Source organism: Parasteatoda tepidariorum, chromosome 11 (genome assembly GCF_982258835.1).
Source record: "Parasteatoda tepidariorum strain Cologne lab strain chromosome 11, Ptep-v5.0, whole genome shotgun sequence".
NCBI classification, from domain to species: domain Eukaryota; kingdom Metazoa; phylum Arthropoda; class Arachnida; order Araneae; family Theridiidae; genus Parasteatoda; species Parasteatoda tepidariorum.
This window is the reverse complement of record NC_141765.1, coordinates 42,778,757-42,793,997: the sequence shown is the minus strand read 5'-3', so window position 1 is coordinate 42,793,997 and position 15,241 is coordinate 42,778,757. Positions and strand designations below refer to the sequence as shown.

The following is a 15,241-nucleotide window of genomic DNA, read 5'->3' as shown; positions in this document are numbered from 1 at the left end:
TAAATTTAAAAATGTACCTACCATGTTAAAAGTTCCGGATCAATTGACGGGAAAAAGTACAAATACTGTAATTACCACACCCGTAAAATGCATTTTACAGTAAAATTCGTAATTGCCGTAAAATTTTATACCGTAATTTTTGCAAAAATATTTATTTAATCAGTGATTCAGTGATTTAACAATAAATATTACTCTAAAAATTACGGTATATCAGATATTTTGTTCCACAAAATTTTAAGGTAAAAATGGATTTGACGATTAAAAGTACTGGCACTCAGAGTGCCGGTATATTTGTGCGTAAGTGCAAGTGGAATTATTGTTTTATTTTTTCAATATTATGCATATTTCTCAGATGCATATTATTGAAGGCTTAAAGCTATCACAAACCTTATACATTCAACAATATATTTAAAGATTAACTAGAAACATTTACTTACTCCAGATAAATCAGCCACTGCAGTGAGTGTTATTAACACATGCGCTGTCAATGATATGTTTTGGTAGTTTATGTATGGATCATTGGAACTCTGAAAAAAACATGCGGAAGATTAAGAATAAAATAATTTAAATTGTAAATAGCAGAAAACGCAAAAAAGCAGCACCTTAAATGACGCAAAAAAGTAAAATGCAATTAATACGGGAAAAAAAAGAAAATTGCTAAATTTTCTCAAGCCAGTAGCATTAATTTTTGAGCAAAGAAATTTCGTTCAAAGCAAAACATTTTTCAGCACACTTAGTGTCCTATTAAGTAGCTCTGTGCACAAAAAGGCAAATTAAGCACGAAATTTATTAATGTCTTGTTTCTATCAAGTTTTTCTTTTGCTCAAATCCTCGATTTATTGAAAACACTTGCATTGAATGGATCAAGGTATCCAACAATCTCGATTATACCAACGATGATTTATTCTTTTTCTCAACCATGAAACAAGTGGCAATATATATTTTACTTCTTGTGCAAATTAAAGCAATCTCTAGCGCTAAAAGAGTTAGGGGTTCAAACCTAGGGTTTTTGATAAAAAGATTTTTTTTTTCTTTAAGAAACAAATTATGATTAAATAAATTTTCAATTTTTGCACCAGAAAATATCAGAAGAGTTTTACATTCCTTTTTTAACTGGCTGAGCTCATAACTCAAGCAAAAGCAGTAAAAAATTCCGAATTAAATTACGGTATGAAATACCTGCAATTCGGGTGCATCATTCGTAAAATCCATTTTTACCATTAAATATTATACCGTAAATTTTAAATAGTTTTTTAGTTAAAGTAATTCATTGATTTTACTATAATTATTATTGTAAAAATCAAGGTATATCAGATTCTTTTGTTCCGTTGCATGTTCCAGTAAAAGTGGATTTTACGATAAGAAGTACCGGCAACCAGAAAGTCAAAAATTTTTTCTATATTTTTTTTACAGTTTGACCCGAAAGACTTTAAATTTAAACCATTTACTTAAAATTATTTTATTTATAAAAGTACATAGGAATGTTTCCTTTTAATGTGAATTATTTCGTTATAAGCAACTTTTTGATGATTAGGGTTATGAGAATTTAATCTTTAAAAAAACGCACCATTCTAGCAAAAATCGCTGTAACAAAACAACTTGACATGTTTTTGAAGCCATTCTTATATATAAAAGAAATATTTTTTTAATTTATTCTTCCTTCAAAATTTCTGATGCTGATGACGCTATACCTTTCAAACAAGGAAATAAAATGCAGGTGTCACTTTGTTTTGTACTATTTAGGAAAAAAAACAATTTTTTATTCAGTTAACTAGACAGCCGTTGAACCCCCATTTGAGTTTACGACTACCAATGTTTAAACCCTTACCCTTGTAATTTTGAACCCAATCTAGAAGACAAGAAAACCTCTGGATCAAGTATTTGGAGAAATTTGCATTCGTGGTGGACTTTTTTTTGTTGGAATCAATCCGTATATGCGTTACATGGAGAAGAAAACGACGAAAACCTCACAGTTAGCATGACGGTAAAGGAACTCTAACCCATGATCAGTCTACCACTGAGGATAATTAGCGTCAGCACAGTGGTCGGTGTAAGGCAGCTGTGGAATTCATATCGATCAACCATTGCTGGGATCCAACCAGGTCTCCTTATTGGGAGGCTAGTGCTCTAGCCACCACGGTTCTCAGATTACTAGTTGTAAATTAAATAATCTAATTTCCAGGAGAACACAGTTATTACAATTATTAAAAATTAATGAATAAAATTTCCCTAAATATTATTAAGTATGAAAAAAATGGATTAACAGGCTTGAAACAACTTAAAGAACCCGAAAGAACCTACCTGCTAAATTTTCATTTAGATGTTTTTTCCAAGAACTGAGCAAAAATGAAAGAAGTTGATTTTTATGAGTATAATAAAAAGAATAAATGTGACTGAAACTTTTATAAACCATATTAGGCTTTTAAAAAATACCTCAATGATTACCCTTGCCATTTAGCCTGATTTATTTTTAACTCTCTTATATTCCTCCAAAACTTTTGCACACAAAAATTAAGCAAATTAATAAATCTTCTTAAGAGGTTAGAGGTAATTTTTATGAATTACATCTCAAGATACTTTACGGTAATTAACCAATGCGAAAACTAATTAGCTCATTTAATTAAACAAACAGTTGTTCTCTGGAAAGACATTAATTATTCATTATTCTTTTTCTTTAACTTTTTGCTTAACTTACAATTTTTCTCTTATAATAAATATTTTAGATTCTTTTTCCTTGACTTAAAAAAACTAGAATGGCATTATAAATGAAACTTTAATATTTATAATTTTAAGTTAAATGACAGAGTTTTTATATTATCTGCAAAATATATAGTACTAATTAAGATAATTTTATAATTAAAATACGGCTTTTCTTTATGATGCTATATGATTTTTTTGAGTAAACACACTTCAAAGCAAAATGCACGGAATCTTTCATAAATATTAGAAACTGTGATTAAATATTAAAAAAATATTAAAAATATTACATTGAAAAATTTATCAACCCATTTTGTTTGTAATTTGAAATTTTATCTCATACCTCATTTGTATAATTGATATTTATAAAGTTGTAATTTTATCCATTCCGCTCCGATTAAAGCCTTTATTTTTCATTTGAAAAACGTGCCTTTAAAAGATATCCCATTACCCTCTATTTGCGCTTTAATTTCATATTTTGTAATCTGGCATCTAAGTTGAGAAAATATTTCTAAATAATTTTTTGTAAGATAATTATAAGTACTTGATATATTTCACCTTTCTCGTTTTATATGATCTTAATTGTGTTTTATTTTTATTTATTCATTTATTTTAATTTTTGTGATGTTATTACTTGAAAAAATTATGTTTAGGAATCGGTCTCTCTCTTTTTCCTGATGCTCCTCACCCTATTATATGCCTCCTTTGATTTCGCTATATTAATATAATATTAGAAAGCACTGTTTTGCGGATACAATCGCGGGAGCTGATGATGAGATTATATCTTTCATTATTAACTTGTCTAATTTCCAATTCATTCTTGCTTTAAATTTTTATTTATTGTTTTCCTTTCTTATTCAAAGTCCTTTTTATTTCTTGTTATATAAGCGTTTTACATTAGAATTTCACTTCTTTTACACAGATTTACATTTAAAAAATATTTTTCTGATTATAATAATTGTTTAATACAAGTTTGAATAATAAACCAAATGATTTTTACCAAAACATTCATTTTCCGATTCCATTGTTGAGGATAAACTTCATAAAATGATCCTTCTCTAGTCTGATATCTTAAGATATATTCCACTGAGCGAGATAGCATATCGGGATCAATATATAAGTAGTTTTCCCAATCAGGATACTGCGCTAAATGAAACATTCTTACACACAACGCTGTCAACCTATAACAAAATTCAATATTTTTCTTAACGAAAGATTTGTAATTTTAAAGCTTAAAAATGCAAAAGAATTAAAGGAAGTCAAAAACATAGGTATATTACAATCTATAATCCAATTCCATAAAAATTTATGTGATTTCATCTATTTAGTATTTATCCAACTGCAATGGTATTTGAATTTAAGAAGGAAGATATCTAAAATGTTTTTGACCAATCGAGTTGAAATTCTATGTAAAGTTTTAATTTAAAGATACGCAATTGTATAAGATTTTAGTTTGTTTAAAACTACAAGTTTCACTCCAAATACGACACCAATTCCAAATAGTTAGTAAGCGAAAAGCAACGATTGCTGTAAAAGCTTGCTTTGATTTAAGTATATTCTTTCTTTGGCAGGCCTCGATAATACAGACTTACAATTTTTTCTCAACTAAAAAAATGGTCTCTCGACTAAAAAATGGTGATTTTTCTAATTGCTTTCAAATATTCCATTTAAAAATATTTTGTTTTAAATAGACAATAGCCAAACTTTGCGTTGAAAATATAATCCAGAGCATCATTTATTTAAAAAATCGCCACTGATAGAAAACTAAGCACGCCTCTTGATCCTCTAAAATAAAGAAATTCTATACATTTATTTCGTGTCTTAAAATAATTCAAACTACCACCACATGTATGTTTATGAAACTTTTGTAAAGAAAAATCAGTGCTTTTTATTTTGTTTATTTTATTTATAAAAACGTATTTCTATAGTGTTTTTATTTTCATAACCAAAGTAAAAGGTTAAAAAATGTAAAGAAAAGCACGATTTGCAGAGCTTTAGACAAATAGATAACTTTATGATGTTAAATTTCCGGATTAAATTACAGTAAAAAGTACTTCAATCGGAACATGTTAAGAAACAAAGTAACAAATATACCGTAATTTTCCCAATAATAATTACCGTAAAATAACTGAATCACTCTAATTAAATAAAAATTACGGTAAAATTTATGGCATGTATAAGATCTACAGAGAGCCAGATATTGTGAAATTCATTAAAATAAATCGAATGAACTGGGCAGCTCACATTTTCAGAAGGAATGATGACTCAAATTTAAAGAAAATTCTATTACACAAACCCCTAACGAACAGGAAAAGAGGTAGACCCAGACTGAGGTGGCTGGATTTAGTTGAGACTGATTTCCTTACTCTAAAGGAGAAAACTGGCGAACAAGTGTCAAAAGTAGAGAGAAGTTGATTCGAATTCAAAGGAAGGCACTGGCCCACCCTGGGCTGTCTAGCCAGATATGATGATGATGAGCTAACGGTAAAAATGGATTTTCGATAATTGAATTTTACGGTAAAATGAATTTTACGGTAAAATGAATTTTACAGATGAATCGAAGTGAATCCGGAATATTTTACAGTGCATGGCTGATGTGAGTCAAGTTCTTTTGACTGTTTTAAACAACGATTGTAACTCCTTTCGAATATTTGAACGTAATTCAGATGTATCTTTTTAAGTGTTTTTTTAGGTTGCACATAGATTATACTTGAGCATGCGTACATCTATGCATGAGTTGTACTTCGATGTAAGCTTCGGAGATCATAGAAGCAGTTTAACCACAAGTAAAACGCATTTTAGTTCGCTGACTATGCATAGTATGTTATAAGCGTTAAAAAGCAGTTGAGTAATGCACAAATGCTCATTATTATAGATAAGCTTTTTAAAAGAAATTTTTGGTTTTATATCTTTCTAATCTTCAGTTTTAAATTCGACGTATTCAATTAAGACGAGCACAAATGTCTTATAAAATCTTTCTGTCTTTTAAGTTCAAGGACTTTCCTATATCCGACAAGAATGGTTTAAATCAACTTTTAGAAAAAACTTCTTTCCGCTAAGGACGTGTTGACATTAGATGTTTTCTTAATGTGTGACTGTCACTTGTCTTACTCCTTATTTGCACACTTATTTCTGCTATGATAACACGCAATCTAAAGGTTTTAGTTTTATTCCCTCATTTGGATTTTTTGTCATATTGATTGGGAAGAAATTAGACTAACGTTGACATTGCTTGTTATCAGTAAAAGACATGATCTGCGTTAAAATCAATACAATTTTCTTACTTAAGTTCGATATTTTTTATCAAGGAAGGAATAATACCTTGAAAGAATGATACCTACTTATTAAAGAAAGAATAAAGTTTACGGTTTCGTATCATAAACAGTCTTTGTTAGTCTTCTAATTGTTATTATACTTGTTGAATTGATAAAAGCTTTTTATTTCATTTGTCGCAAATTAAATTATTTTTTATTACACTTTGTAAAAAAATTTCGCGTATCTAAACACCAAAAATGGTGGCAACTACTTGGTCTACTACACCAAATGGTCTATTACACCAAAACCTAAGGGTAGTTCCTGTTGCTGTGAAACACATAGAATGTCCTTTTGCACTATTTGTTGTAACGTAGCTGCTCACAACCACCATATTTGTTATTTAGTAACACTAAAATTTCTAATTAATGTAAGATATGATGCACATAAGAATTAGTAAAGTTATTTTGACGAGACAATATAAAATAAGGATCAATAATTTAGGTTGCATGCATATAAAAGTTCTCAAAACAAAATAAGTTTGTAAATCAAACCTACGAGCGAAAGATAGAATATTGAGACGAATTCTAACTAGGTTTAATAGAACAAGAGTGGAATGAAATTATACATTATAAAATTAATATTAATACAATTTACAGACACTTGAAAATTAAAATTAAAATATAAATATCCATATTGCACAACTAAAAACATAAATCCACATTTTTAACTTCGAACTTTAGCCTCTGAAGGTAAAAAGTAACATTGAAGACAGTCACAAACACTTGCCAACACTTTATCGATTGTAAGCAATTACAGACGAAATCAAATGCAACAAGATGGGTGCTGTTGAAAGAGAAAAGATTTAACGTATGGTATTAGAGCAAGTGATTTCAGTGTAAACATTTTGCATTTTCGGTGTTTAGGGCTTTCATACAATCATTAATGTAAATGAAATTAGCTATCTTGAAGAGAAGTATTCCGTCATACAACTTTTAAGGTTGTTCAAAATCAAATTCAGAGAGATATTACACCACAGTTTTTCAGTACAGGAAGTTTAATTAAGAAGGAAAAATCAAATTTTAATAAAAATAATTTCATAAATAATAAACTTTATTTTCTTACCATAAACTAGGCTGTTCATCCTTAAACATAGTATACGCTCCATTTTTATAAAATACTGATTGATAAACGTAAGCTGAAAAAAGATACAATTAGTCACACATTCAAACTTCCACTAATGTTTAAAAAATAGTAATAATAATAATAATAATAATAATAATTTATGCATAAATGGTTTGTTTATTCTACTTATAGCTTAAATATAGAGCTATATAAAAAATGGAAAATAAGTTCGTCTTCATTCATTCCTATCCATTCAAATAAGCCTTTTTAATTAAAATAAGAACTTAGATTTGGTTTTATTCTGAATAATAGTGATCGAGAAGAATTAATAATCCTATGAATATTTATAGAAAATAATTTTTTTATTTAATAAAATATATTGTGCATGAAAATCTCGAAACACCGAAGGAAAAAAGCTTCGTTATTACGAAGAACAGTGCGTATTGTGTTAAAAATATGAAAGTACAATTATTTCATAATATAAATTATATACCTTAAACGATTTTGAAAGAAAATTTTCAAATACAACAATTTTGAGATTTTTATTTTTTAATTTAATGAAAATATAATAAATGAATAAACTGATTTTGCGTTACTTTAAAAATCAATATTCTTAAATAAAATTACCTTTGTTGAGATATTCCAACATGCCACGCATTGTTTGGGATTTTAACTGATTCGTGATTCTGAGATAATGAAGTGTAAGCAATGTGTAAGCAAAATCGAACATGATAAAATCACCCGATTTGACAGCATCAGCCATTCCTAATGCCTTAAGACCTATTGGCGATCGTGGATCTTCTGGAAAAGGTGCTCCAACGACATCACCTTTAAAATAAATATTGGTTAACATAATGAAATATAGAAATATATCACTGCTTTGAAAGTTAATTTCTACATATTTTCAATCAATCAAACTGAAATATGTCGAATGTATAACTTTAAAATAACATCTTATCATCAGCGTTATAGTTTTTCATCACACAATCTACTATTTTACATATAGTCTCAAATTTTATGCGAAACAGATAATTATTCCTTTTTTAGATCAAACATTTAATCAAAGAGAATTATATTTATTATCGGTATTATAAGAGATTTATTTCATCTTTATGTTATACACATAAAAAAATAATTAAAAACTATGAGTTACGGGATCAAGTTTCAATATATTTTGTGCATTAATTGCCAAAAATAAGTAGATTTTATTATTAAAAGTGAATGTTTAGAAAAATATCTATTTTTATTCAATTAAATGAAAATTTTCAACTAAAAACATAAATATTGATACTACATTTGGTTTTGCAACATTCTAGATGCGTAATTTTTTTAATCTTAAGAAAGAAAATGTATTTTGAAACCTATTAAGTAAAGCAATCCATCAATTTTAAAATCATTTATTTTCTTAGACAAAATAAAATATTTAAAAAACAATAATGGTTAATATAAGAACCAATTTATATCTTAGTCAAAGAAACAGAAAAAAACTCGTGTTAAAAGGAAAATATACTTACTTTTTCCACTTTCACTTATCGTTTCGGAACTATAAAAAAAGACTTAGAGAACAAAAAGCTTTTGTTTTACCTACCTTTTTTGAAATAGTTTCATTATAAACAAGACTTCAAAAATATTTTAAGAATAGGAGTAAATTCTTAAAAAAAATTTAACTTTCAGACAAAAAAATCATAAATACGATGCATTTAAAAACCATTGCATTTAAAAACCCATTCAATGCATAAGTTTTATTTGTCTAAATAAATTTATGAAAAACACTTATTAATTCATTTAATATAGGCAAGGAAATCATTAATTTTAATTTTATTTTCTTCATGTTCCGTATTAAAAAGCAGTTTCCAAAACATTTTAAATGCCTTTAAGAAAAATGTAATTAAGAGCAAACATTTTATTTTCTTACTGTGAGAAACATTTCTTTAATTTTGATTTTATGTATTTACAGATTTCATCTACTTGTACTTTTTATTCGCAAATAAATATTTTTAATTAATCTTAAATCGTAAGTAAATGTAAAAAAAATTAGGTTTTGTTTTAATACACAACTTGTAATATTTTTTTTATTTTCTTTATTTAATATATTTATTAACTTTGAAGGTTGCGCTTTAAATTTTCTTCAAAAACTCAATAATATTTTTATAATTTATCACCAGTTATTGAAATTTTACAACACGAAGAAAATATTTTAGCAAAACTGCTGCACTATAAGTTAATGGCATTTTTGGTAAAATAGAAAAATTAAAAATAAATTTTAAAATAACCTAATCCTGGTTAATAAAGTTAAAATATACGGCATTTAAATTATTTATTTAATAATTTTCCACTCATATATATATATGTGGGGGGGGCATAAAAAACTTCAATTAATCTTTTTATGTTAGTTCTTTTCTGTAAATCCTTTTATTTTATTTTATTATTCTAATCGAAACGCTTTCTCACACTTTTAAATTCACATCCTGTCCATACATCTATTTTTGACTCAAGTATGCATTAATTAAAAGAAAGATATTTTTCCCCTTTACTCTTTGTGGGAATCGCGTGACCTATTTGATAAACCAATTGCAATTACTAAGATTTCCCTCTTTCCCTAAATTGAAACATTTTACGGATTTACTTTGCAAGAATTTCCCCAACATATAATTGAGGAGCACAACTTTTCGTGTGCACTTTAATGACTCATCTCTGCCTAATAATTAATAAATAAATTTTGTACCCTCCTTCCCTGCCTATATATATATATATATATATATATATATATATATATATATATATATATATATATATATATATATATATATATATATATATATATATATATATATATATATATATATATATATATATATATATATATATATATATATATATATATATATATATATATATATATATATATATATATATATATATATATATATATATATATATATATATATATATATATATATATATATATATATATATAAAACAAATATTTTTGCTGGATAACTAACATATTTCTATTTTTCATTGTAAAATCATTGAATTATTGTAATAAAACTATAGACTCGTTTTGATAAATTTAAAAACTAGTCACAACCATACAGTTACCTATAATTGATACACTCGCTTTAGGTGAATCAAAAATGTAATAACGATATGTCTCTTCGTAAGGAATTATAGGATCTTCTGTTACGTTAACATCCAAGTAACGTATAAGATAAGCTTCATTCCTCATATCCAAAAGTAAAGAAGTGTGTCTATGAACAGGTACACCATCTGGCTGAAAATAATAGAAAAATACAATTATTGATTGAAAATAATTTTCATTGATATTGAGAGAAGTATATTTCAGTTTATATATTTAATATAAATTAAGAATAAAAAATAAAATAAAAGTATTTGTCGTACAGAAATAGTTATAGTCATTTCGGCTACATCTTTCGCAACCTGTGTTCTTCCTATGATTGTTACTTGAATCTCTCCAATTTTCGTCGCAACTATCGGTATGTGAACAAAAGCATGACTAACAGGTTTAACCTAAAAATAAATATGATAGTCAAAACAATAACAAGCAATAATTTAATTATATAACGTGATCATTTTGCAAAATATCTAAAAAATAATTCTTGTAAAATTCAAATGAATATCACATGTATTTTTGAAACCCAAAATGTATTTTGATTGTATATTTTTGTGTGTTATTATACGTTAATATTTTGACAAATGTTGGTAAAATATAAAAACAATTCTAGTTAATTTTCCTAAAAGCAAACTCGATAACTTTCAGTCAATAATTTTTGACTCAATTTGAAATTTTACATTAATCAGGGATTTTATTTTCAATTGCCAAAATTGTTCTTACCCTTGTTACTTTTCGGTTAAAATTGTCAGCACAAAATTCGGACGATTTTAGTAAAAGTAATTAAAAAGAAAATATTTTTAAACAAGTGGAAATGAAGTATTTTTTTTATTTCGATGTGAAAAACAAACCATTATAGAGCCAGAATTGCAAAATAATAGCTTATTCTATAATTGTATTAATACTTGTGGGTCACATTTACTAGGGCGTCAGGAATTTGTGAGAAAATACTAATGAAAATGAACCATGCCTTCGGCTAACGGAAAAAAAAAGTGTAATCAAAACTATCAGAATTTTCCGTGTGACTTCATGGGAATTCATTCTTCTGACTTCATGGAAACACCAAAAACGCTTTGGAAACGATTTTGGTAAGATTAACAATAAATTTGGTTTTATAATATGTAATAAAATTTGATAAATGTGGTAACATTTGATAATTTTATCATTATATTTCAGAGGAAGGCATAAAAATCATTTATTCGGTTAAATTTACCTATCAGTTTTGCATTATTGATTAAATGTGTATTAATAATTATAATTTTGAAGAATAGAATTTACGGTAATCCATTACCATATAAAGGGAAAAATTACCAAATGAATGGTATAAATAACATATATTTTAATTTTATTAACCTGAATTACGGTATTTTTTAACCAGAAATATCATTTCCATATAATAGAGTAATTTTACCAAAATTTTTTTCTCCGTGAGGAGCAACTCCAGACCACAATATTCTGGAATACTTCTGGAATAGCTGAATATTGAAACTCCACTTATGAAACAGTCGATTGAAAATTTTAGAAAAATCATTTTTACAGGAGAGAGAGAATAGGAAACTTTTTTTCACTGTGATAAGAGCTTCGTACATTCAACAATGGAAAACTTCGATAAAAATGGCCTTTAAATTTTTCCTTTCCTGTTTTTTCTTGGTTTTTGCCTTCGAGACCGAGCATTAGAAATGTAGATATCAAAATTGCATATTTTTTTCAATTCAAAAACTTTTATATTTTGTAAGCAATAAGAGATTCGTGTTTTTGCAAAGCTTAAATTCGTGTAATTGTGCAAAATTAATTTCTGACTTTCTTTGCACGGATTTATTTACCAGCCGTCTCATATTAGACAATAAACATAGCATAAAGTGTTATTTAAATAAAATTTTCTATAAAATGAACCAAAAAAATTTTATAAAAATACTTAATAAATGAAGAAATAATAAAATATTTAAAAAAGCTGTATTGTTCTTTTAATATGAAACAAGACGTTAGAAATTGCTGCTCAAAATACTGTATCATGTATCTCTCAAAAAATCTCTCAAAAGTTAATTTAAGCTGTAAATTCTAAACTGTCACATTTTGGGGTTAATACTCCTTTTTAGAAACCATTTAATATAGATATTTAAAGCATTATAATAGTGAGATAAATATTAATATTTATGGTGGATAATTTAGAAATTGTGATCATTATGTTACAAGCTATTTCAGTTAATAATATTAACATTCTTAATAGCACGTTGTTTTCAATTATTTCAACTGTTAAACACATATAATTTGCAATGCATGATAACGCGTATTTTTCATATATAGTGTATTTTAAGTTCGAAACGCTAATTTTAATAACTCGTCACGGAGAAAAAAAATTCTGGTAAAATTTCCGTACAGTATAAAAATGACATTTTCGGTTAAAAAAAAACAAAAATAAAATAAAATAAAAAATAAATAAAACATAATTTTGGTTAATAAAACTAAAAAGTACACTATTTAAACTATTCATTTCATGATTTTTTCGTTCATATGGCAACGCTTGACCGGATTTTTTAGTTTTCAAAATTATAGCTCTTATTACCACACATTTAGTAAAGAATACAAAATTGAAAAGTAAATTTAACCGAATAAATGGTTTTAAGCCATGCTCTAAGGAATCATGATAAAATTACCAAATTTCACAGCATTTATTAAATTTTCATCAAGTATCATATAACCATATTTTGTTAATTTTACCAAAATCATTGCCGAGGCACTTAGGTTAAAATTACCGAGCTTTTTGGTGTTCCTATAGAGACAGAAATACGAAACATTTTACCATCTGGTAGTTTTGACCATAATTGTTTCCTCAGTGCATAATATTTAAACTAATAAAAGAACTAGTAAATTTCAGTTGCATAATTCAAGCATTTAGAAAATAAAAATTAATAAGGCAAATTTTAGTAAATGTCATTCAAACATTTTTAAGTTATAAAATTTTTCATAAATGTGTCAGAAATAAAAATATAAGGAATGACACCAAATGAAGTTTTTTATTGAAAATAAAAGAAAAATATTATAAATAGATTACTTTTACTTCGAAATTATAAATGAATAAATAAACTCATGAATAAAGAAAATTAATTTTCAAAAATTATTGACAAGTAAATATTTGAAAGAAATTGGTTATATTTTAAACCTAAAGTTGGACAGTCATTTTTATGTACTTTTTAATGTTTGAAATTTTGAATAACTCTTTGATACATGCTAAGGCACAGACTGGATTATTAAAAACAAGATTACATAGATTAAATGTTGCAGCTCTCCGCTTCCAGTTCTTGGATTATATGATGAAACTATTCCCATGGGCTCCACTTGAACAAATCTATAATCGTCGGAAGCCATCAAAATAATTTCAGCCTACAACAAAAAAAACTTAATAAAGGAAGAATTTCTGAAATAATGAAGGCAAATATAAAAATTCAAAGTTATAACATATAATTTCCATTTATTTATTCGAATCTTGAAAATTATCAAAACTGTTATGCATAACTTTTATTTTCAATAAAATTTAGTTCTTCTTAAGCATTCCATTAAAACTTAAAATTTATTTTATGGCATTTATAATTTGATAAACATTCATTTATTAAATTATTAAAATTTTAGGCCTAATATGAAAGTTCAAAAAAAAACGTTGAAAAACCATGCAGCGTATAAAGAAAACTTTATTTTTATTTATTTTTTTTTTGGTTTTAATTTTCTTGAAGAAAAAGTATTAATATTTTTGTTTTCATTTTTTTATTGTCATTAACATTTTAAATATAACAGATTTCAAAAATAAAGACATAGAAAATTTCGTTTCACAAGTTTCAAGCTATGCTAGTATTCTGGGAAAAGTAATTGTTGGTAAAACAGACTATAAATCAAAAATTTCCATCTCAGAAATAAAAACCTCATTTTTGTCGATTCTCTTACCCTTGAGCACCAGACTATTCTTCGAAACATGAATTTATTTGCTGATTTTAGTTATGACTTTTACTAAATAAGGTAGTTATAGACTTTATAAGTCGTTTATCCTGCAATTGTAAAATTTTAGTTAATTGTTAAATTATAATGTTAAATTATATGACATTTTAATTGGTTGACAGGTGTTATATTGTCTATATAAAATAGTGGTAAATTATTAAATTATTATGTTAAATATTATCAATAATATAAACTGGTTGATAGGAGATAAGTAATGGTTAATTATTTCTGTTCCTAATATATTTCGCAACTACAACAAACAGATAAGGAGCATGAATAATAAATTCGTTCAAGTGTTGAATTGAAATGTTTTAAATTCACTAAACTGAGATAGATACTCAAGCTAGGGTGCCTTTTTCCCGCAATTTTTAAGAGGGTAGTGAGATTTATTTATTAATTCACATAAATAAGCGGGTATGGAAGATTAATACAAAGAACGGCCTATAAAAGTTGGCAATTTTAAAAACAGATAGCCCACGTTTGAGAAAGATAGCACAAAGATACATAAGGTTATGGCGGGATTCGATCTTGCTACCATTACATTTCTGTGTGCTTAGCAAAACAGCTAAAAATATGAAGGGCAGGGGAGGTCCCTTGGAATTTTTTGCAATAAATAAATATAAATAAACACTCAGATTTAAAGCGGGATTCGAACCCACTACCTACATCTTAGGGTATTAGGACAGACTGATACGAAACAATTACGTTACTGATATAGTTCAGTTTTGTTCAGTCATTTGTATATTACGCTTATATATATGATATTATAAATACGATTTATATACAGTTTTAAAGATTGGTAGATGTTAGCTTACATTTTGCATAGAAATAATAAAAAGGCTAACCGAACGAAAATAAAGTTAACAAGCTTTTACTAAATAATATAGTGGTTATCAAGCTGCTGAACATTTTTGAGTCATTTCAAATATTACTAGAACTGTTGAGGCTACCGCCTCCTTTTGTAGTTTATCAGAAAACCATTTTACCGAATTTACACCATACTTTACTAATAAAACCGTATTTTATTTGTAATTATATCAAAGGTCA

At 26.5% G+C, this 15,241-nt stretch overlaps 1 protein-coding gene across 1 annotated transcript in view; it reads right to left on the bottom strand.

The window, feature by feature from the left end:
• Positions 1-15,241, bottom strand: part of LOC107448567 (CD109 antigen) — a 131,375-nt gene that overhangs the window by 23,859 nt on the left and 92,275 nt on the right. Inside the window, exons 20-26 of the mRNA XM_016063821.3 lie at positions 13,472-13,588; positions 10,477-10,605; positions 10,177-10,348; positions 7,702-7,902; positions 7,075-7,147; positions 3,698-3,878; positions 438-527 (exon numbers count right to left, since the gene is read on the bottom strand). Coding sequence (XP_015919307.1) covers positions 438-527; positions 3,698-3,878; positions 7,075-7,147; positions 7,702-7,902; positions 10,177-10,348; positions 10,477-10,605; positions 13,472-13,588 — 963 coding nt within the window. The remainder of the gene's footprint in view (positions 1-437; positions 528-3,697; positions 3,879-7,074; positions 7,148-7,701; positions 7,903-10,176; positions 10,349-10,476; positions 10,606-13,471; positions 13,589-15,241) is intronic.